The 22,057-nt window shown below is 36.0% G+C and overlaps 1 protein-coding gene across 8 annotated transcripts in view; it reads left to right on the forward strand.

Annotated features, from left to right (window-relative positions):
• Positions 1-22,057, forward strand: part of LOC108244521 (protocadherin-15) — a 189,349-nt gene that overhangs the window by 146,446 nt on the left and 20,846 nt on the right. For all 8 annotated transcript variants that reach the window (XM_037973638.1, XM_037973639.1, XM_017430798.3 and 5 more), the window contains 4 exons: positions 9,806-9,915; positions 10,614-10,754; positions 16,269-16,396; positions 20,737-20,952. In XM_037973638.1, coding sequence (XP_037829566.1) covers positions 9,806-9,915; positions 10,614-10,754; positions 16,269-16,396; positions 20,737-20,952 — 595 coding nt within the window. The remainder of the gene's footprint in view (positions 1-9,805; positions 9,916-10,613; positions 10,755-16,268; positions 16,397-20,736; positions 20,953-22,057) is intronic.

Consider the following 22,057-nt stretch of genomic DNA (forward strand, 5'->3'; position numbering starts at 1 on the left):
CACCCCCTAACCACTGGAAGGACTACCCGGAACTAAAGGAGACCCCGGATCAACACCTACTTTCCCCACGTTCCAAGAAGAACTCCGACCAAGTAAGCTCTCCCTACTCGCCATTCAAAAGATAAGTTTCCTTTTTCCCGACGACCGCAAACTCACCATCTCCGTTGTTGTTTTCTCCAGCGCGCTAAACACTCAGCAGCCCGGCTCCCGGATCGGACCTCGACCCATTTCTGTTCGTGTTTTTGCTAATAAAATATTATCTTTTTCATCTCTCTTCTGCATGGTGTTCTTGCATGTGGGTAAAAAGTTTAGTTAAGCCCATCATGACAGACATGGTTGTAATTCTCACATAATTAGGAGGATGACATGCTTTCATAGCATACATCTCTTTTATTGGCATCTTTAATGCAACTGATGTTTTGCCAGACAAGTATACAAATGAAAGAGGGTCTCACAACCTACTCATTTGTGCTCACTGGCATGCATTTAAAGGGTGAGCTGTGAACCTTACAATGTGGTCTCCTACACACTGGCATCTTGCCCTACTGCAAACCCACAGTTAAATAGATCAACCTCTCTATTTATGTCTATCTGTCAGTGTACAGTTCTCCTGTGATCCCTTCCTTCCTCCTCTGAATCACAGCTGTTAGGCGTGGAGCTCTTTCATGCATCTGAAGGGCATAATTGATTTTCAGCTGCAGGTTTTGAATGTGCTGCGAGCCCTAAACCTGTAAACGCCAGAGGCATGCTGACCTTTCACTTGTCTCTGCTCGATAGGCAGCCATCAGTTGGCTGTCTAACAGACACAAAGTTAGCAATCTTTGTACACATCCGAAATATCAAATAAAGGTCAATGCAGAGAGCCAGGGAAGACGAGCAACATGACCCTCCATTAAGGGTTCAAACTGACTGTCTAGATAAGGATGTGCAAGCACATGCAGCATGTAAAACATGAACATTATTCTAAATTATTATCTTGCCTGACAAGTCAGTACAGTTATGACTGATAATTTCCCTAAACCAAACGTCAATAGATATTGAACGTATTCAACAGCAAATCTTAGATACATGAGAAATTTAATCAACTGTCAATAGATTTACCATTGTAAGGTCAGTCTATCTATCATTTTAGACACAGGATTCATTCATACATGATTTACAAAAAAAAAAAAACATTGACATGTTTTGAGCACTTTATAAATTTTAGTGTTGACAAATAAACAAATAATCAAACAAACAAACAAAAACATGCTAATATTTTATTATCAAGTGAATTCCAGGACCTTTGCTTTACTGAAAGAATGTGAGCAGTTATAATCAAGAACGAACCTGATATCATCTGGACATATTTTGCATATGAAATTGCTTTTCATGTTTTTTAAATAACCTTTTCAATCGTCTTCAGTGTTTCTGTTATTTATTCGTTTCCCACATTGTTGTTGTGTTTTGTGTTCCTAAAACATCTGGTTAGAATGCAGTGATTTTTTATTAGAAAAAAACCATGATTGCTTGCATTTAAATGAATTGTTCATTAAGTTTTATTTCATGTCAGAAACTTGTGCTATAAGTCCTACCTTATTTGCAAACATAAAATGTGCTTGCTGGCACACACAAAAAAATTCAACTGAATTACATTACTAATTTTGTCATTAATGGAGTCTTCTGTGCATCTGCATGAATAAAATGATCACTTTCAACCTCTTCAGTGATATACTATAAGATCAAACTGAGTTACAGGCATACCCAGATCCTATATCAATCAAATCACAGTTTTACTGTTAAAACACAGTTCTGTAGTCCTCAGTTGTCACTCTTAATGAAAACATTTAAAAGGAATCTCTGTAGTTGTCTTGGTCAATCAAACACACAGTCCCTTTAATCAGCAACAGTAGTTGGTAATTTCTGTCTGTGACTGAAACCTGCAGGTGGTGGCCTGGTAGAGCAGATCATTTGGACAGCAGCAGTAATTTCACAGTGAAACATGCAGGTCACCATCACTGCCTAGATGTCACAGCGTGACTTCACACTGAAAGCGCTCCAGTAGCTGGCCCAGTTTGGACAACACACTCATCAGTCAGCACTGAAACGGTCATTTGGCAGATCCCCTCCTGCGTGTTAGACGGTTCGATGGATTTTACATGTGTGAAATGAATTCCTGTAGTCTGACAAAGCAAAAGTAAAGGAATGAAAAAGTGCATGTTTTAACTGTTAAGACCTTCTGATGACCAGTAAACAACACCTTTTTTTTTGTATGACAAGACAGCTCAGTTCAAATACTTGCATAAACACTACTTGTCAAAAGCATTCCTGAAAACTGTTCCAACAAGATCTTTTTTTCTTATAAAATCATCTTAGCAAGTGTGGGTCATTGGCTCATAAACATGCTAATGTGTTAGTATTTACTTGGCTCACATCTGTGAAAGTGCATGTTATAAAAGATGATAACTTGTAAACTTGTATACAGATATTTGACTTAAGAAAACCTCAATTGGGAAATAAAAAGCGTAGTCTTGAACTGAACTGACTTAATATATTTTTTTATTGATAGAGCTGGGTTTTCATATTATTTTGCCCAAGATGTGCAATGCTGGCACACTGGAAGGGCAACCTAGCACATGAAATGAATTGTATAAACTCAAGGATGGTAGAAATCTCCCAAGTTCCTCTACTGAAGCGATTGATCCATCACCTTGATGCGTCCACAACTTTAAAATATGTTGGATATAACTTTGTTTCCAAACTGCTTTGGACAAAGTATGAAAACTAAACTTCTGGAAAGTAAGAAAGCAAAAATATGTCTGAGTTTGCTTGATATATGATTTCAATTGCTCCACAGATCAGAGCCTATTATATACATTTCTTTTTTTCATTGAAATAAATGAAAAACATTAAGTCACTATTATTAGTCTTATTTGTTTTGTTGAATCAGTCAAGAAGTTAATTAAAGTTTAGGTCCTGAAACTACAATCGTTAAATAGCAGCATGTTTTGCTGAATAAATTTATATGTCATTCATCTTTAATGGCATCTCAGGACTAAAATTTATCCAAATGATGTGGAATAAAACATCTCTATGCCGACATGGATGCAGAGTTTTAAATTATGTTCTGATAACAATTCAATCTCTTCTCTACTTCATGACTTTTTCAAAACTGAATTTGAAATTTGATTCACAAAACCATGGGAAAATTTTCATCTTCACCTCAGTCCATCTTAAATAAAGTATACTGAGGTGCACTATCTTAAATAAAATCAGGCCCAGAGAAGGCTGCGTTTCCAAATCCTCCTTACATGGGTCGTTGTAGTTTTACATTGTTCTATAGTTACTGTATTTTCACAAGTGTTTTTAAACCCCTTTTGTGGTCTTAATATAATTTTAGTCTGTTTCTATATTAAAATATTCATCTTTTGTATATGCAGATTACCTGTAAATTTAAAAGACGTAGTGTATTTTGCACTGTTAGATTGTTAGAGTAGTATTTCACAGGGGGTTGAGCCCTTTCCTGCCTTTATTTATTTAGCTCCTCACTTAATTCCAGCCTCTTGTTGTTCTCTTTATGCTCACATGTTACTGACCTGCTGCCAGGCAGCCTAATTAAAAGGAAAAATGTTCTATCTTTTTGTTTAACATTTGACAACTTCACCAGTCTCTGTTTTTTTGTTGTTGTTTTTAGGTTTCCCATTGTAGCAAAATGAGGATATAATTACTGAGAGCCTCCTATTTATGTGGGGGCTCAGAACTGTGGCCCCATAGGAATAAAAAAAGGTATGAAACCTTTTGTGTGGAGTTTGCTTATTCCCCTTATATTTTGTTTGAGTACTTTGGTTTCATCCACAGCCAAAAGATATATTTACAGTATGTTTTACACAACGTCTCATTTTTTGTATGTTTTAAAGTTCTGTGCAAGAAGATTGTAGCTTTTTTATGTCAAGGTCTCACACCATCTTTCAGTCACCTCGTGTCTGATTAATCTCTGAACAATTTGGACTTTTTTCTTTCTTCAAATAGTAATGCCAGCCTTTTTTCTTTTTCTGCTTTGTGTCTTATGAATGTGTCCGGAAAAGATCTTCCTCACTGATGTATGCTATAGGCCTTTTCATATATAAGATGTCATTTAGCAATGCTGTTACTGCAGCAACTTTGTGCCTTAGCAGACATCAGAAAGCTCTTAGGGGACATGTGTGTTCCTTCAGTGCTAAATAAGATGCTACTTTTTTCTCTCTCTTCTTTTCTTTCTTCTTCAGTGCTCTCCATAGAAGCACTGAAAATACCTTGTAAAACCATGAACATCAGACACCACGCTGTGTCCCTAAACCTTTTTGTGCATCTTTTGTGGTTCAGGGTCTTGCATTGTAATAGGATTTTATATCTTCTTTCATTTACCTTTCTCCAGTATACTTCACCATCCATTTTTTTGGTCTTGTCAAACATAACCTTCAGTCTTTAGCTCACAGCACCTCAAACTTTGAATTATGATTGCAATAAATGTGATGGTGGTGCACCTCTTATCTCAACATGACACCATGTTTAAATGACGAAAAAAATGCACTGAGCCTGGAATGACATTTGAAAAACACGATACTGTATTTACAAGTAAATTTCCAGCCGCTCATTTTAAATGTTTACAACACTAATAAAATTTGAACTCTCGTAATGAGATTCAACTCAACATGCTTGTTCCTGCGTAAATCATGCTGCGTAAGTAAGCTGACTTTGAATTTGCTGTCAGAGTCGCTGTTCACTGCATAACAATGGTTCAGATTAACAAATGTGTTCCCTTTTGTCTGCTTCTGTTTGAGGGGAAGCTGAAATGCATTCCCTAAGTGTAATTAAGTTCAAGTCAAATCAGTTGTTGTTTGTCACGGTAGAAATTTGCTTCCAGGCAGAAACAAAGAGGGTAACACTAGAGTGATGCATCAGCTAACTAAAAAACTAACAAGCTCCTAATTCATCCACCATAACAGTCATTGAATTGGAATGATTCATAACTGTTGAACAATCTGTGAAGCAATAATACCATCATCAACACTGAGGAAGAATGGGCTGCAGCACATACCTAAGTGTGTATTCATTGTCTTTTTAATGTCTGCTCTGGAACACATCAGGTGATTCACACCTGGACTTGATGTTGTTCAACACCTTATTGCAGCAATCTACATAACCACATAAAGAACATGGACTACAGCAAGGTCACATCTTGCTTCTCCTGGCATGTCCGTCCTGTGTTTTTTTGTTTTGTTTTGTTTTAGTTTTTTTTAGTCTGTGGTGCTATGCCTAAGAGGCAAGATAGAGCAGAAGTAGAGGCACAGTATCAGCTGCCCCTGTGGTGCATAACAAGGTTTATCCACCTCTGCCTTGTCTCGTAAGCATCATTCTGCCTCTGGCCCTGGGGCAGAGTGCTGGCTGACACATGTGAGCCGCCCGCACCTTCTCAGCTGCATGTCATTCACTCTCTCATGTTGACACCAGGACTCTCTGCTGCCTATAGACATGTCAAAATCATCTTCTGTTTCTGTCACTCTTGCCATTGATGAGATTTTTTTTTTCTCATTTTAAAATAAAAAGCAACTGCGGTCCTACTCAAAATTAAATTGCAATATGCATAACTTCAAGACCTATGGAGATGTCTTCCACTTAACTCGTGAAAACATGTTTTTTACACGCTCTCATCTCTTCAAATCTTGGCATTTATAACTACTCATAACTCTCACTGTGATCTCCTCAAAAAAATAGGAGTGTATTTTTGCTTAGTAAGCTGCTTTTATGTGCCTGTAACCTTCGTACTTTAGTCTGCCCTTTTGTCTCTATCATTAACTACCAGCCTTTCTGTCCTGCTCCCCGTCTACATGTGAATACATGTTTATACTTATCTGCACGTTTCACTCAACTTCATACCCATCCTGGCATTTCTCGGCAGTTTACAACCCTGAGGCAAAGCCCCTTTGTAGGGAAGTGATAACAGCTCTGCCTCTTCCTGGCAATCACACCGTGCAGCTCCATGCCTCCTCCAAACAGTCTTTTATCTTCTGCTCATATTTAAAGATAAAGCTGAGACAAATCTATGAATAGGTCAGCATATGTTTTTTGACTTGCTCTAGACTGGAGTTCTGACAAAAGTGGCAACCACTGAGCTATAAGTGGTGAAAATGTGTCTCTACAGACAGCTTATCTTGCCCCATTAGAAAAAAAATTAACAGATAAAATGCTCAGACTACATACTGTGATGCTTTAATCTGATAGGATTACAAATTTTACAGTTAAAGGTCTTCTTCTCTTTGCTGTATAAATTGCCTGTTTTACACAGCCTTTTCAATGTTGCAGCTGCTGGTCAATGGAACTCACTGTTTTGTGTGTACGGTACAAAGACACATTTGTTGCTGCTGTTTATTTTAGATGTTATTATTATTTATTGAAAATGATTAGTCTTTTTTTTAGAATTTCACTGTGTTTGCTTAACTTCTTCACAACTAAAGTTGTTCAAGAGTCTTCCACTGATTTGTTTTGTTATTTTGCTCTTGAGCCAAGCAAGTAGTATACTTGTGAAAGGAACATTAATAAGTTAGTGTGAAGCATGATCCTTCATGCTCCTGAATGCCACGGAGACACTACTTGTTCAATGAAGGCCTCTTACCCCTTCCATGGCCTTCAGGTCAAATGGACCAGAAGTTACAATGGCCTTTCATCCTCTCTTCAATTACAAGGGCTTCAGGAGGGTTACCTGGGAAATTAATCAGAAGTTGTTCAGTGAGATACAAACAACAGAAAATCTACATGTCAGTGCTGCTGCAATATTTGTTTTGAAATGCTTTGTGGGCACATGTAGTTTGGTTACTTGTACATCCTATAAATTCCACTGTACAACCGAATAGCTGTTATGACTTAGACATATATATATTTAAATATAAAGTGTCTTTTTATTGTCCATCAAATACTTTTTTAATGTATTGCATACATATATTTCCTGTTTCAGTGCATACCGACAACAAATTAATGACTTTCATTTTATATGTGAATACAATTCTTGTTTTTTTGGTTTTGTTTTGTTTTATACATCAATAAATAGCTTTTTTGTAAAGTATTTTTCAATATAGGTTTTAGTTGTTTTGTATGTTTTTTAAGGGGAACTTGCTTTAAGAAAGTTGATCAAATCTTAAAGAGATTACTTGACTAGGCATTTTTTCCAGAAAATGTTACATATTATGTGGTTTATGTAACATTCAAATACAATTAAAAATGTTTTAATTGAGCAGTCAGTACATACTATGTGAACAAGGGTCTGCTCAAATCTAACGATCCCCCTTGACTTTGACATTGACTGTATAATAAAATTGTGACAGTCCCAAATTAGGTTTTTAGGTGTTGCTCATAAAACCCTCCAACAGATATCTTACTGTTTCTATTAAGTGTCATCAACCTTCAAATAAAAACCTTAAAAACATAGCATATCACTATGAAACTCATACACTGAACAATGCCTCATAAGCAACAATGAGAAAAGAAGCAGGCACAGAATCACAAAGGGTTTTCACAGTGAGATGACATTATCAGCTTAAATCCTCTCACACCAACCACAAGGGTCCTTTCTATTTATGGTAGCTATAATTTGTGTAAGATGTGCTGACAATCATGTCTGCTGGATATTATTATACTCCTTATTATATGCATGTGTATGCCTGATTGCCAGGCATAAGACTGTGTAACTCCATGTGAAAATTTTCTGAATTGTTTGACAAAGATATTTTAGTTGTGTCTAAGAATTTATATTTTTAGGTATTATAATTAAGGCATTTTCCTGTTATTTTTTTTTGAAAGTTTAAATTTTGAACCTACTTACAGCACTTAAAGGAATGAATAACAAAAAAGCCTCATATACTGTAAGTATTTAAGGTATTATGTGACCTCCTGTGCAAACAACTTGCTTTTCTTAAAGCAGTTTGTTGTTTTTCTTTTTGTTTCAGTGAGAATTTGTGAACCAAAAATTAAGACCATTGCCTAATAACAATACAGCCACTAACCTAAGAATTCATACTCTGCAAAGCTTGTGTACACAAATGACAGTAAAGTAAACAATTTGATGTACAATTAAGATGTTTACTTCATAGCTCAGTTTTATTTTTTCTTTTTGAAGAGGCTGCTCGTGTCCTTACAGAAGTGAATAGTGAGTGTTTTAAATGTTCTTATGCATTACTATGCAGCTATTTTTAGACATGTTGGGTTACTGTATTTTTCCTCATTTTCCTCAAGAAAGTCCTAATAATTTATGTATAAGCTGTCTGTTTTGTTTTTTTGTTTTTTTACAACAATGTGCCCAGAGGAAACTCAATCATTTGCCAGAGAGATGAAAAGGTTTGTTTTGGGTTAATCTGGAGGCTGAATACAATTATTGTTAAAGAAGAAAATAAATGAAAGCAAATGGAATAATTTGTAACTGGGAATAAGTGTTTTCCAGCACCTTCAAATATTAGTCTGTTAAAACGGATACTTCTAATTCACAATGCCAAGGATATACTTACTTTTAAACCTTGCTTTTTTTTAGATGCTTGGGTTTACAAGAATATCACATTTCAAACCACTTTAGTCACATAAGTACTTGTGCCAAGCTGAACTTTCAAATCTACTTCCCTTTCAAGACCTACTGTGAAGCTACAGGCGTCCACTTTGAAAGAACCATTTGATTTCTCGAGGGCATCTTCTAAAGCAATCGCCAGTCTTTATGTCTTTTTTGATCCATACAACACTTTCTTAGTCAACCTTGTTAGTGAGTCCTCTGCGCTTTCAACCACATGCCCATACCTCAGCAATCTTGCTTCTGACCTCTCTATAATTAGTGCAATGCCTACACTTTTCTGAATGTATTCATTCATGGAGTTGTCAGTCCCGACATAGTTTTCAGTCCTAGGCACTATCACAGCATTTGCATGTTCATTACATGAAGAGCTTGATTGTTTTGTTGTGGTAGCCAATGTTCAGAAGTGTAAAAGAGAGGGTGACAGTCAGTCTGGCACCTTTTAATTACACAGAACTCTAAACACTTGCCTTTACCTCATCCATGCTGTGGTTACCTGTGCTTGCAGGAGGTCAACACCGCTGCTAAAAGCTGATTTCAGGTATCGGAAATGGGCCCCCTTTGCAAGGGCTTCTTTGCTTATGGTGACAATACTGATTGTTTGTGGTCCATATCCATCGTCTTTTTTTTTCTTTTTTTCTTTTTGACCATCATGCCATTCTTGTCAGGTTGATCCTTCCAGCACTGCACTTGTTCCTGAACATTGAGCCAAGTCATTCCTCATCAGAAAGACAATGTCTGCATAGACTAGCATCCAGGGCTTGGGTGTTCGCAGGTCAATGGTAACTGTGTCTAAGCAGATGACAAAATCTAACTTTATCTTGTAAACATATGGTCAAAAGTATTTCTTTTTTTTTTTTGTTATATTTTTACAACCTTACATGTTTTTAGACATTTTCTACAGACACCCAAACTTTATTTTCTTAGGCAGATTTCTTTCAATTTAAAAGCTTGAGTTACATCTACAAAATCTCAACGTACTGCTGACCATTGTTTTAAAAGCTCGGAATCTTAATGTCTTTAAATTTAGCCATGAATTGGGGTGCATACACTGTGCAAGTACAGCAAATGAATATACATATTTTAGTGTGTGGATTAGATAAAGGCACTCATACACACACACATTTTGTAAAACAATCTTTACCTTCATCTTGCTTTATTTGTATTTGTAGTACTGAGTTATTATCACTATGTTGAAAAATGTATTTGCCTCATGATTTGTGCTCTCCGTCATTTCAGATTCCCTCCCGTTAAGGAGTTGGCTCCAGTTGGCACTCCAGTGGGAACTATTCTAGCTGCCGCCATCAATCAGACCATCTTTTACTCTATTGTTGCAGGAAATGAACTAGGTATGAGCTACATATCATACACCATGCAAGAAACAAACCCTAAGTGAATATTTACTCAAGTTATTGTACAAGATTACGTTTTTTTCCTAACATACTCTGCCAAAAACTCACTTAAAATTTATTACAGGAAATTTGGGATTGAAGTATAAAGCATTGTTCTTTATTTTTGCCATAAAGAGACGATAAGTTTCTGTCAAATCATTTTCTTAGCTGTAAAAATGTAATGTCTAAAGGGCATATAAATTATAAAGAGTTTTAAAAACAGAGTATTTTAAAAATTGTGCGTTTTGAGGGCAGTTTTTTCTTTAATTGTTATTTCTACTTTTGTGTAGAAGTAGAGAAGATCGTTTGCCATGTTCAAAACTGTAGATTGCTTTGTTTACACTTGTAGGCAAACTCTGAAGAAAATTACATCCAGGCAATAAGAGAATAGCAGAAAGAAGTAAGGTAACCTTTTCAGCCTCAAGCAGAAAATATGTGTATAAATTAGGGAAAAGAAAGGAAGCAAAAGAAAGGTGTCAGAAGACCTTTATTGTTATGCACTTGAACAACTCTTGAACTTCAAAAGCTAAATAACAATAAAAAAAAGCTAAATATTATGCAACATTCCAAAATCTCCATCTATTCTGTTATTTTGAATGTGTCACTTTTGTCTTTGTGACACTTTTTACTTTTTTTACTTATTTTCTTGATTTTAGGTCACTTTAAGGTGAATAACAGGACAGGCGTCATCTCCACTGCCAAACTCCTGGACTATGAGAATATCACAAGCTACATCCTCAGGGTCCAGGCAGATTCTATGCTGGTGGTCATGTCCAACCTGCGAGTTCCTTCTAAAAGTAAGATAGATCAGCTCTTCATTGCATCTAAAGGTTTTTTGTTTTTTTTACTGGGGAGAACTCTTAAGTTTTTTTTCTTTTTTGGCTGGCGTTCAGAAATAAAATAATACCCCCCGGGTATTACTAAATTCAAAGATTAAAGGAGGAGGAAGGTGTGAAGATCCGACACGTCAGAAAAGTGGGATGAGGTGCTTTTATACTGTGATGAAGGGTGTATCTGGGAGTGGTTTAGACATAGTCTTTCTTCAAAAATATAATTATTTCGCAATTCCTCTATTTTGTTAGCTTTTGTGTCTGAATTCAGTGATGAAATGTTTTGATATATGTGATTTTCCAATTTTTCATTTTCTCAAATAAATATGTCCCTCCTTGTGAGTGAGTATGAATAAGTAGAGTTGCCTGGTTTATTATTTTAGTTTCATGTTTAGTTCATTCAAATCAAACTATTTTACAAATTTCATTTTAAAGTGTGAAATAATGCATGCTGAATTCTACCTGAGAAAAAAATTGCTAAAATTTTACACATATACTTTTGTAGAAACAAAAGATTTACAGAAGATCTGCTCTACAATTGTCCAGCGGTTTCGATTAATTGTATATTTAATGATGTTTAAAAGCAGAGAAATAACGCATGTTTTATTATATTAAACTTTTTTAGAGACTAATTTTCAAATCTGTTGTTCTTTTCTGAATTTTGGATAAATTAGACGATCTCCTTAAGCTGTCCAACAGCAGATCAATCAATCAAAATAAAAAGGGAAACACTAATCAGCAGAAAAATCAAGATTGTCAAGACTATCCATCCTTGTCCCTCCTAAGGAGAACCTCAACATCTTCAGCTCTGCCACTTCCAGTTCTGTCTCCTGTCTTTTTGCCAGTCCCACTGTCTCCAAACCATACAACATAGCTGCTCTCACCACTGTCTTGTATGTACCTTCCCTTTGACCTTTGCTGCCACCTTTCTGTCACAAATCACTCCTGAAACTTTTCTCCATCCACTCCATCCTGCCTGGACTCTCAAGAAGGGGCTAAGAGCCAATCCTTGCTGCACTCCCACCTCCACATTGAAGCTATCTGTCACTCCTACAGCACACCTCACCACTGTCCTGCTGTCCTATACCAGTCTAACAGGCTTCTCTGCAACTCCAGATTTCCTTATACAACACCACAACTCCTTCCTTGGCACCCTGTCATATGCTTTTTGTAAATCGACAAACACACAATGAAGTTCTTTCTGACCCTCTCTTTTCCATCAGTATCCTCAGAGCAAAGATGGCCTCTGTGGTGCTCTTTCTTGGCATAAAAACCATACTGCTGCTCTCTACATACATAAAAAAAGTCTACCGAATCATAAAATGTCATCACACACACATATACACAAACACAAAAAAATTCAGGCATAAAATTTAAGACTTTTTGTTCATGTGTGAATTATTGTCCTCTTAATGTACTGCTTTCAAATGATGCTGCCCAGAATGTCTCAAACCCAGCTGAATATGACACAAGTGAGGTACCAACAGAGGATCTACACCAGCAAACAAAGGATGTCACACTAGATACAGTAAACACACAATCAAACAAACACTTAAGAGGGTCATAAAACAAGACTGAGACGGGTCATATATAGTGAGTCCATTTTCTTTACCTGCTTCTCCATGCAGGGTCACAGGGGTCTTGGCCATTGCTTGAGAAGCTAGGTACACTCTGGACAGGTCACCAGTCAATCACAGGGCTACACATCTAGTGACAATTTAGAGTAGTCAGTTCACCAAACTTGTGTGTTTTTGGACTGTAGCAGCAAACTGCATGCACAGGGAAAACATGAACCTCCACACAGAAAGGCTGTAGCCAAGGTTTGTCCCTGAAACAACTCTAACCTCTACTTTGCAGTGCCACTATGATGAATCTATATTTTATTACTTTGCCTGTTTTAAATGTGCTTTTGAAATAGCACGAGCAGCACTGACTACCAAAAAACGTATTTACTTGCATAGTTACACGAGAATGTGTTTATGCTCATTTGTTTTAATTTAGGTAGGCCATCCCCAAGGTAGGAGTGGATGCACAAAATTAATCTTAAGAAATTTTCAATTAACTGAGCTCATATGTGCTCCCATTTTTAGGATGTTAAACTGTTCTATTTGATTTGTGTATTGAGCTTTAAATGTCTGCTTTGAGGTCTTCAGGGCTTTTACTTGCAGTCTAAACAAAATAAAGGATGCTGCATGTAAATAGGAATGGCCCAAATTATAATAACACTTGCTCCTACATAGGATCTTCTCCAATGCATTTGGGTATCTGTTCAGTATAACTGCCCTTTAATGCCTGTCCTTTTTTATGCAGAGTGGCGATCAAATCATTTGTTATGGGGAATTTTGTAAATAGTTCACTTCCTCCACTTTGAAAAATAGAAACTCCAGTAAATATGTAGTTTGTTTGCAACACACACAAACGTCAGATTACACAATCTCTGATGTCCTTTCTTCAGATGGAATATTATTAGACCCAGTAATGGCCAGTTTACTGACATACAAGCCTACTATAATGATGAATGAAGTGCTAGCTACAAATAAGGCTGAATGAATAATCAATAAGACACTCCTCCTGCCTCTCCTTTTTCATACTGTGTGTCTCTCACGTACTAATGACAGTAATTACAAGTAAACAGTAGTCAGGCACATACACCATAAAAGTAAAGGACTCTACACACTGGGGAAAGCTTGCACTCTAACTAAGAGGGCAAATACATTTTTTTCTTACTTCTATTAATTAATGTGGGTTTAATGATGGAGAATGTTTTTTTTTTCAGTAATACATTTATATTTCTAAACTTAGCAGAGCATTAGCTGCCTGCATGGACAGGTCATCTCAGCCATCTTACCCTCCTATAACTTAGATGCTGTATAGGTCCTTGCAATTAGTATACATACAGCACACACATGTACATATGAATGTGTTATATTTTTGAAAAAGATAATATACACTACCAAGAAAAAAACATGTTTTCTAAAAGGTAGTGCATTCTTTGAAGGACTTCAGGTTACTCTCCCTTAGACACAATCTTAATGGATTTATTTTATGCATGTTTATGAGTGTGTCAGAGAGAAGAGTAGAATAGGGGATACACCGTATTTATGTATTTATGTCTTGAAGGAAAATGGCTACTTTTACAAAGAGAGGAAAGGGGAAAACATTTGCAGACCTCATTCTTATCCCCTTGAGTCCTCTCCATGTGCTTCACACCAAAGCTATTGTGTGTAATTTGATGTGCTGCATTTTGTTTGTCCAATTCTACTGCTGCATCCTTAGTGCCAGTTCCATACAAATTTGCATTTTTGTATTCTGCCAAAAGAAAAATGGTCCCTGACATTGCATTTACTTAAACTGCAGTATTGGAAGGATTTTTCACAGTACATATGTGTGCTGTATACGGCATAAGTGGAACTGTGAAAAATTTGGAAAGGTTTCTTCCTAATGCATAGTTATTTTTATTTTTTTTCATTAAAGGGGCAAGACGAATATTTTAAGCCTCACAAAAAGTTATGTTTAAGTTTCGGGCTGAAAACCATTCTTTCGTGTTTCCCCTAACCCTACTTATACAGTTCCCCCTTGGCCCAAAGTCACAAAGAGAAGCGGTTAAAATATATTTCACTGCAACCTAAGAAACTGATCTGCCATCAGATGTTGCCAATTCCTTTTGTGTAAACAGATTTAAAGTCATTATGCACATACATGACATATAAAACTAGTTACCATGCCCACAACAAACTTTGCACATTTGTTTATCTATTTTATATTGATTAAAGAAAAAAAACAGCAGTGATAACAAACATAATACAGTAGATTAGAAGATACTGAATTACACATTATAAACTTTGTTGAGGCAATAAAGTATCTTTTTTGGTGTAAGCAAAACTATTTCTTTAATGAAGAAAATACTTGTTCAGTTTTTTTTAGTTTTTTTTCTGCAATTCACCCCCCTTTCTTTTGTTTTGAAATGTGTCTAGAAAGCTTACCTTTGCTTTTACATCTCAAAAGAGATCAGAACACCCTTGTCATGAATTTACAAAATATGTAGGGAATGGGGTGAAATAGAATAGAATATGGTTTTAGTGTTGTAACATTTAGAGCAGTTTATTCCTAGCAAATATAATGTTCGTTGTTGTGTTTTTGTTATTATAAAACTGTATGAAAATGTTTTACTTTTACTTTGAAACCAACAATTTATAAAAAAAAAATGCTGGCCACTTTGACCCATTCTATTTGCAGCTCTGTAAAACCAGAATGCTTCAAATGGAAAAAGCCAAATGATCAGTCTAGATTAGTTTAACCACTCACCACAATCAGGAGTAAGATTCAAGTGGTTGCTGTTTGAGCTGGTAGACATCACTTCAGCCTTCACATTTCTGCACATCCATGCCTACTTTGTGTCGTCTTGCTTCTACTTTTCGTCAGGTTGTTTTAACTGTACTTTTAATTATTCTGTATGCAAAAATAGTTGCCTGTTGCACCATTTGTTATCATGCCTCAGCCTGTTGAGAAAACAATCCTACTGTTGTTAATGATGCAATTTAGAACTCACCAAAAAGTAATTACTTAGAGAAACACATTTCATCATTTTATAATTTTTCAGATGTGTAATATGCTCAGTTTGCAAGTAAATAATATTTCTGTGAAAAACTCGTAAATAGAGTGCAAACTGATCAAGTTGTTTTCCCGATCTACTTATGGAGCAGTGAGGGAAGACAGAAACATACTTCTCAATTAGTTTTCCTCCCTGTTTAATATTTGTGAGATCCAAACAAAATTAACTTCCTCATCATTGGCACTAATTTGTCAACTTTACCAAAATAGATTGTAACGCTCTTTTATGAGACTGGGAAAATATTTATCTTTTTTGCATGCAAATTTAAAATTCACTTCAAAAGGTTATTTCAGTGCAGCTGAAAAATGCTTCAAAATGAATGAAGATTTACTCAGAAGTTAGGTGAATCTGCTGCCTGGGATACAAAATGGATAAGAAATGGATTTCAGAATTAACCAAAGCAATCGTCTTTTTTTATGGGAGTTTATTTAAAAAAGCTTTAACTTTGGCACACTGAGATCATTTGCATATCAAATTAAATATCAAAGTATTCTTGGGAATAGTTTTGAGCTTTACTTTGAAGATGTGGACAAGCTGATGACCATAAAAAAGTTACGCTCATCTGACAGCTCCAGGTCCAAATTATGCATCATCTGATCATCTGCAGTTCATACAACTGATTGATCTGCTGGCTGCTGATGATATAAACTTGCTTAACCCTTTTTTATAAATTTGTGAGGGAGCAACAACCAGGGTTTTCAGACACTTCACATGCAGTGACTTACACAGACTTATGTAACACTGCATTTGCCTTATTTGTTGATTTTTAACAAAGCTGGTGAAAAAGGAAATTGGATTTACATTTGTGGCTGATTATGGATGTCTTTCAAAGGGCTTGCATTTATCCCGGTTCTGTCCACTTTTTGCAGCAAACACAGCCAAAGTGTACATCGAGGTTGAGGATGAGAATGACAACCCTCCCGTCTTCTCCAGGACACTCTATATCGGTGGCGTCACAGAAGACGCCAAGATTTTCAGTTCTGTGCTCAAGATAGTGGTAAGAAAACATCTCTTCTGACCATTTTGTTCTTTCATGTTTTGTGTCAGCATTTGTGGATGAGATAGGCTGTAACAACCTGCTTATGGTCTTGCTCATTCTTCACTTCCTAAGCAGGCTGGCTTTGACAATCCGTCCGATCAGCAGGACAGTTTGATCTGCAGCATCATTGCTTAGAACATATTTTTGTCAGTTTTACAATCTGCCCATTTACAAGAAGGTAGCTGACTGGTGTAATCAGTGTAATTATCTAATAATGTTATGTTCGCACAACTATGATTTGACACCCTGTCTGATTAGCAGGCTGCTCTTTCGAAGTTTTTTTATGTTGTCATCTTCTGTATTTATTTATTTATTTTGTTGTATGACAGGCTGATGGAACACAATTAGGCTTGGATTTACTGTATGAATAAAATATTAAATTGGCACACCTTGCGGTGGCTCGGGTGTACTCAGAACTTTTGTGACCCCTTAAAATCTGTAAAAATGGTTATTTTCCGACTGTTATTCAGTACTGCTACTTGTTTAGTCAGTACCATTTTCTGTCTTCCTTTGCCTCTTCTCCAACTTGTTTATTATCACCCACCTTTTGGCGGTGGCAGGTGTCAGTGTCTGTGTGTGCCTTTCTGTTGAGTTAGCAAAATTTATCATGAACTAGTGAACAGATCGTATTGAAACTTCCAGAAAGTAATTATTAGATGTACATTAACAACTGATTAACTTTAGGAGCCAACTCAATTCAAGATAGCTGCTACAGCTAATCAACCAGCACAGAAAAATGGCTGTAACTCAGTCAAAATGTAGTGTGGTGGCAGCTGAGAGTCATGTCTGTCAGTTAGGAAAATATTTTATAAACCACTTAATGGATTGTAATGAAACTCAATAATCACTGCTCATCTACAACTGGACAACTTTTGAGTCAGCACTATTCAAGATGGTGGACATTGCAAATAAAGCTTAGAAAATAAAGAAATAGCTATAATTTAGTCAGTTTTACAAATATTTGGTTAAAATCTGCACATATACTCCTGTGATAACCAGACTGTCCAAGATCTTGTGATATTGCATGTGATAATTCATAACAATGTTTTTGATGTTTGACTAAAACACTAAAGCTCTGTAATTTTTCAAGAAAAGAGGAATTTAGTTGAAAACTCTGGCATTGAAGGCATTATGCATGCCTTCAAGAAATGCTAGGCATTCAATATTTAATGTTTGGCTGGTTTAAAATGTTTTTGTAAATACAAAAATGTTTGTAAAATATGGACTTCAAAAGACCTTTCCAAACAAAATAACTGGCACAGATAATAATAAATGCATTTTTAAAAATGAAAATGTGACATGTTTTTCCAGTTGCAGTTGTGTATACTTGTATTACCCACACTGCAGAGTCAAAACTTGCGGACAAAGAAAACAACAAAGGCTGTACACGTCCAAGAATATTTTGATAGATTCTTTTTTACTGAACCGAAAAATTGAAATCTTTATAGTAAGAAAAAGCCAGTGTCTACAGTGTGCTTTGCTCTGACAGTGTTGTATTGACTCACACATCAATAAGCTGTGCTCTTTGAGTATGTCATTTGGCAGAGAAACAGACTTTTTTGTACCCAAAGTAAATGAAAGAGTCAGCTTTTCTCAGCAAAAAGAAGGTAACATTTTTTAGGTTATGTCCTTGTAAGTAGTGTTTAAATTGTGTTCTGCTTTCTAAAAACTATTCATAGTCTTTAAAATATGTAGAATTGGTAAAAACTCATATAGCATTGCAAATTAGTACTAAAAACCACAGAGTGGCTTCAATTATCTTGGATTACAGAACACAGCGAATAATATTTTTTTTACCACAATTGTTTGTATCCTATTTAAGGTAATTAGTTACAAAGCCTTTTCTTCTTCTTTTGAGATAATCATTTAAAACATTACCAGTTAATTAAAAAAAGCAATAATGAGATTTCATGTTCTGTCACAGAAGTTCCATTTGGCCACTAACCAGATATAGTTGTGACACAATTAGAATAAAGCAGGCACATTTTTTTGCAAGCAGAAGAACTTTCCAAAGTCTATTTTTGGTGATGTGATAAAGTTAAGAGAAAAATATTTCATTCACTAGATAAACGTATGTTGTATAAAAGGGAAAAAAAAGTCTGATTGCATGATTACATGGTTCTTTGTGTGAAACTTACTTTTAATCAGAAAGTAATGGGACTCGTGGGTTGTCAAATTATTCTTCTCAGCTACCCCCTTGAGTGGCTGTCCTTCCATTTTTAACACATGGAATGATTTTTGTCCCCCTCTTCTTCTTTCTTAACAAGATGGACATTCAAAGTTTTTTTGTTTTTCTTTTTTTGCAATAGTTTATCCCGCCGCAGACCTTCCCTGTGCTGTCTTCTGGCAGCTTACATTGTACAACAAACTCTGTGAAAGCCTGGGTCTAGATAACTTGTAATGGGCTGTGCCAAATAAATGATGTTGTTACATATATATGGTCAAATGTTTCCCAATGAGGACATCTGACTCTGTTGATTTATGCATTCCTTTCATTGAGGCCTCACCCCTCACCAAAGAGATTGCTCCTATTTATCACTGTCACCAGGCACAGACAAGCAGTCCAAAAATTGATCCTCGCATGTGAGCTATAGCAGGTGGCTAATCAGAATATATAGCCTACAGTGCCATGCAAAAATCTTGAGTCATTCTTTGTTTCGTTATATTTTGCTTCCAATTACCCAAATTTTCTTGGTATTGTTTAAAGTGGTTTTGAGCTATAGTTCTTCAAGATTTCATTTGGACGTTGGCTTCTTTTCACTCCATATGAGTCCAGCCCTTCATCATTTTTGAGTTTTTGTTTTTTTTTCTTGTTAAATCACTTAATTTTGATCTACAGTTCATCCATCCAATCCATTCATTTTCTTATCCGTGGTTGGGTCACGAGGGCAACCAGGTTAGGAGAGGAACCCAGACATCCCTCTCCCCAGCGACACTCTCCATCTCCTCATGTGGAACACCAAGGCCAGAGAAGATACATAATCAATTTCAGATTGGATCTTAAGTCACTTTGTTACCAGCAGCCTGTCACAAAGACACAATTTGTCTCCATTGTTCTGCTAAGTCCATAAAAAATACCAAATACAACACAGTTTGACATATAAAATAGTAATTCAGCACCAACAAGCGATTCTCACAATGATGATGCATCTTACAGGCTCTGTCTGGTTTTTGCTGGATTTTTTTCCCCCCTTTTTCTATAAACATAACTTGCAGATATTGTCCATTTGCTGAAGATAGTTTCTTAGACCTGACACTTTATTTTTTTGTTCTCCACTTTTCTCATTTTTATAAGCATACACTGCAAAAATGCTGTCATGATCAGGCAGAGAAAATTCTCCCAACTCTGTGGGTTCTCTTTGCTCTTCGGAGCTTTTGAAACAACTTCCAGCATTTTTTTTTCTTTTCTTTTTCTGTCTGATCACAACTTTTATATTTCGGTTCAATCTCTCCCATAGGATCATTGTTAAGCACATCTAGCAGCTGTGTTTTGTTTCTTTTCCTTCCTTAGGAAAAGCCTCATTTGACAGCCCTTGGTCAAGTGGCAGGCAGACAGTCAAAGTGTTGCACTTATAAGCTAATAAGCCAGACAGGCTCTTCTGAAGGATATGAAGACCTAAAACAGACCAGAAATGGGTGAACAATTAGATTACTTTTGTCAGAAATATTAAAACAATAACACAAACACACACACACTAAAAAACTATTAAGCAGTTAGTTGTATAATCTGACATATGGGGTTTTTCATCATAAAATTTAACCATTTATCATATGTAAATAACAGCAGTATTTGAAATGAATGCAGTATTGTGTATGTAAATCTGCTCTGAGTCATACCCAAAAAATATTGCTCTGTTTAGACTAATTTTACAAAACAGCATATTTTATATGGCTGGAAGTGAACTAAAATATGATTTAAACTAAACAGCACTGACATCTGATATATCTTAGGAAGGATTGCATAGAATTAGTAACACACTGCTTTATTGATAAAGACTATATTCCACAGTGAATCCATGGTGTCATAGTGTTTTATGAAGACACTACAAGGAACTTAGTTATTGGTAAGATCAGTTATTACACCTGTGCTATCTGTGCTGAAAAAAACTTAAAATATCTGCTGTGAAAAAGGTTAAATGGCGAGTGGTTAATGGGTCAATATATATTGAAATCAAATACTAAGTTTATGGATTTTGTTTATGTTGCATTACTTTCTAAAGGTCCTATTTTCTCATCAGTGTTTTGACCATTTGCAATATTTGTTATATTTAAGGTTACATTCTGTTTGTTTATCACAGGCCACTGATAGGGACACTGGAAACTTCAGTGCCATGGCATACCGCCTCATAATCCCGCCCTCAACAGAAGGCCAGGACAGCTTTGTCATCGAGACCTACACGGGCATCATCAAGTCGGCCATGATGTTTCGAAACATGCGCAGGTCCTATTTCAAGTTTGTAGTTGTTGCCACAGATAACTACGGAAAAGGTTTCAGCAGCACTGCTGAAGTGGTGGTGAGTATCCAGTTGGCGTGCGTACACATGATTAAATACTGTATATATTAGAGGATTATATACTCCTTGATGTTGGCTTACATGTCAGTGGCACAGCAAATACCTATTGATTTATTCTGTGGATAACTTCAGCTGCAAACTGCACTACAGATTTCCACCTATGGATAATTTTTTTTACTTTTTTTTACAAATTCTCCAGATTATGCAATTTCTTCTACACGTTGGTTAATATTTTTCTACTTGACATTCCAAGTGGGATTTTAGTTAAATACGCGTCTTATTTTGCAGTGAATATGTGTCATATCTTTTAGAAAACGGGTCAGTCTCAGACAGAACACGCAATCAGGTTGGGAATTGTTTTTGGTAATATTTGTTTAGCAAGATTTGTTTTTATCTATGAGTGGAAAGAGCAGCAAACACTTTTCAAGTTATTTAAAGACTCGTGATACTTTTCGAATCCTACCAAGTGACCAAAGAACTTTAAGATTTGTGAATGATTTAAAACAAAATCTAAATTAATCAGACGCAATTAGCATAAAAAAAAATTATGTATCTTCACATAATAGGATGATGCAGCAAAATAGTACACCCGGACACATTGCTGTGTGATTGCTAGAGTCCCGAGAACTTTGGAAAGCTGAGAGCCACTGCTGTTTAAATCTTTTCCCACATATAAAGTCAATCCAAACAATGCTTCATAGAGGAGACAGGTTTGGTGTAAGGATAAATTTGGTCTATCTTCATTAAAAGGTCTGTTTTTATTATAAATCTTTGGAAAATATCTATATTTTGTTTAACTTTGTTTACTCAGTGCTAAATGTTTCAGTTCCAGTCAATTGAATAATTCACAGTAGGTACAAAACACTTAACATGTGGCCTCTTCCACTCTCTGATGATCCAATTAAAGTTTTATTTTTTTATTTATTTATTTATTTTTTCCCTTCAGCCACTAGAATTACCTCTGTAAATATTATGTGCATATGCCTTCCCTGTGTGTTTGTATCTTTTCCTCAATAATTTCCTCGCACACCCGCTGTTCGGGTGCTGCTTTTCCCCCAAAATCAGCGCTTATTTTTCCTGACTGTGGGCAGACTCCCCCCCCCCC

The sequence above is a fragment of the Kryptolebias marmoratus genome, linkage group LG22, assembly GCF_001649575.2.
Source record: "Kryptolebias marmoratus isolate JLee-2015 linkage group LG22, ASM164957v2, whole genome shotgun sequence".
Classification (NCBI taxonomy): Eukaryota; Metazoa; Chordata; class Actinopteri; order Cyprinodontiformes; family Rivulidae; genus Kryptolebias; species Kryptolebias marmoratus.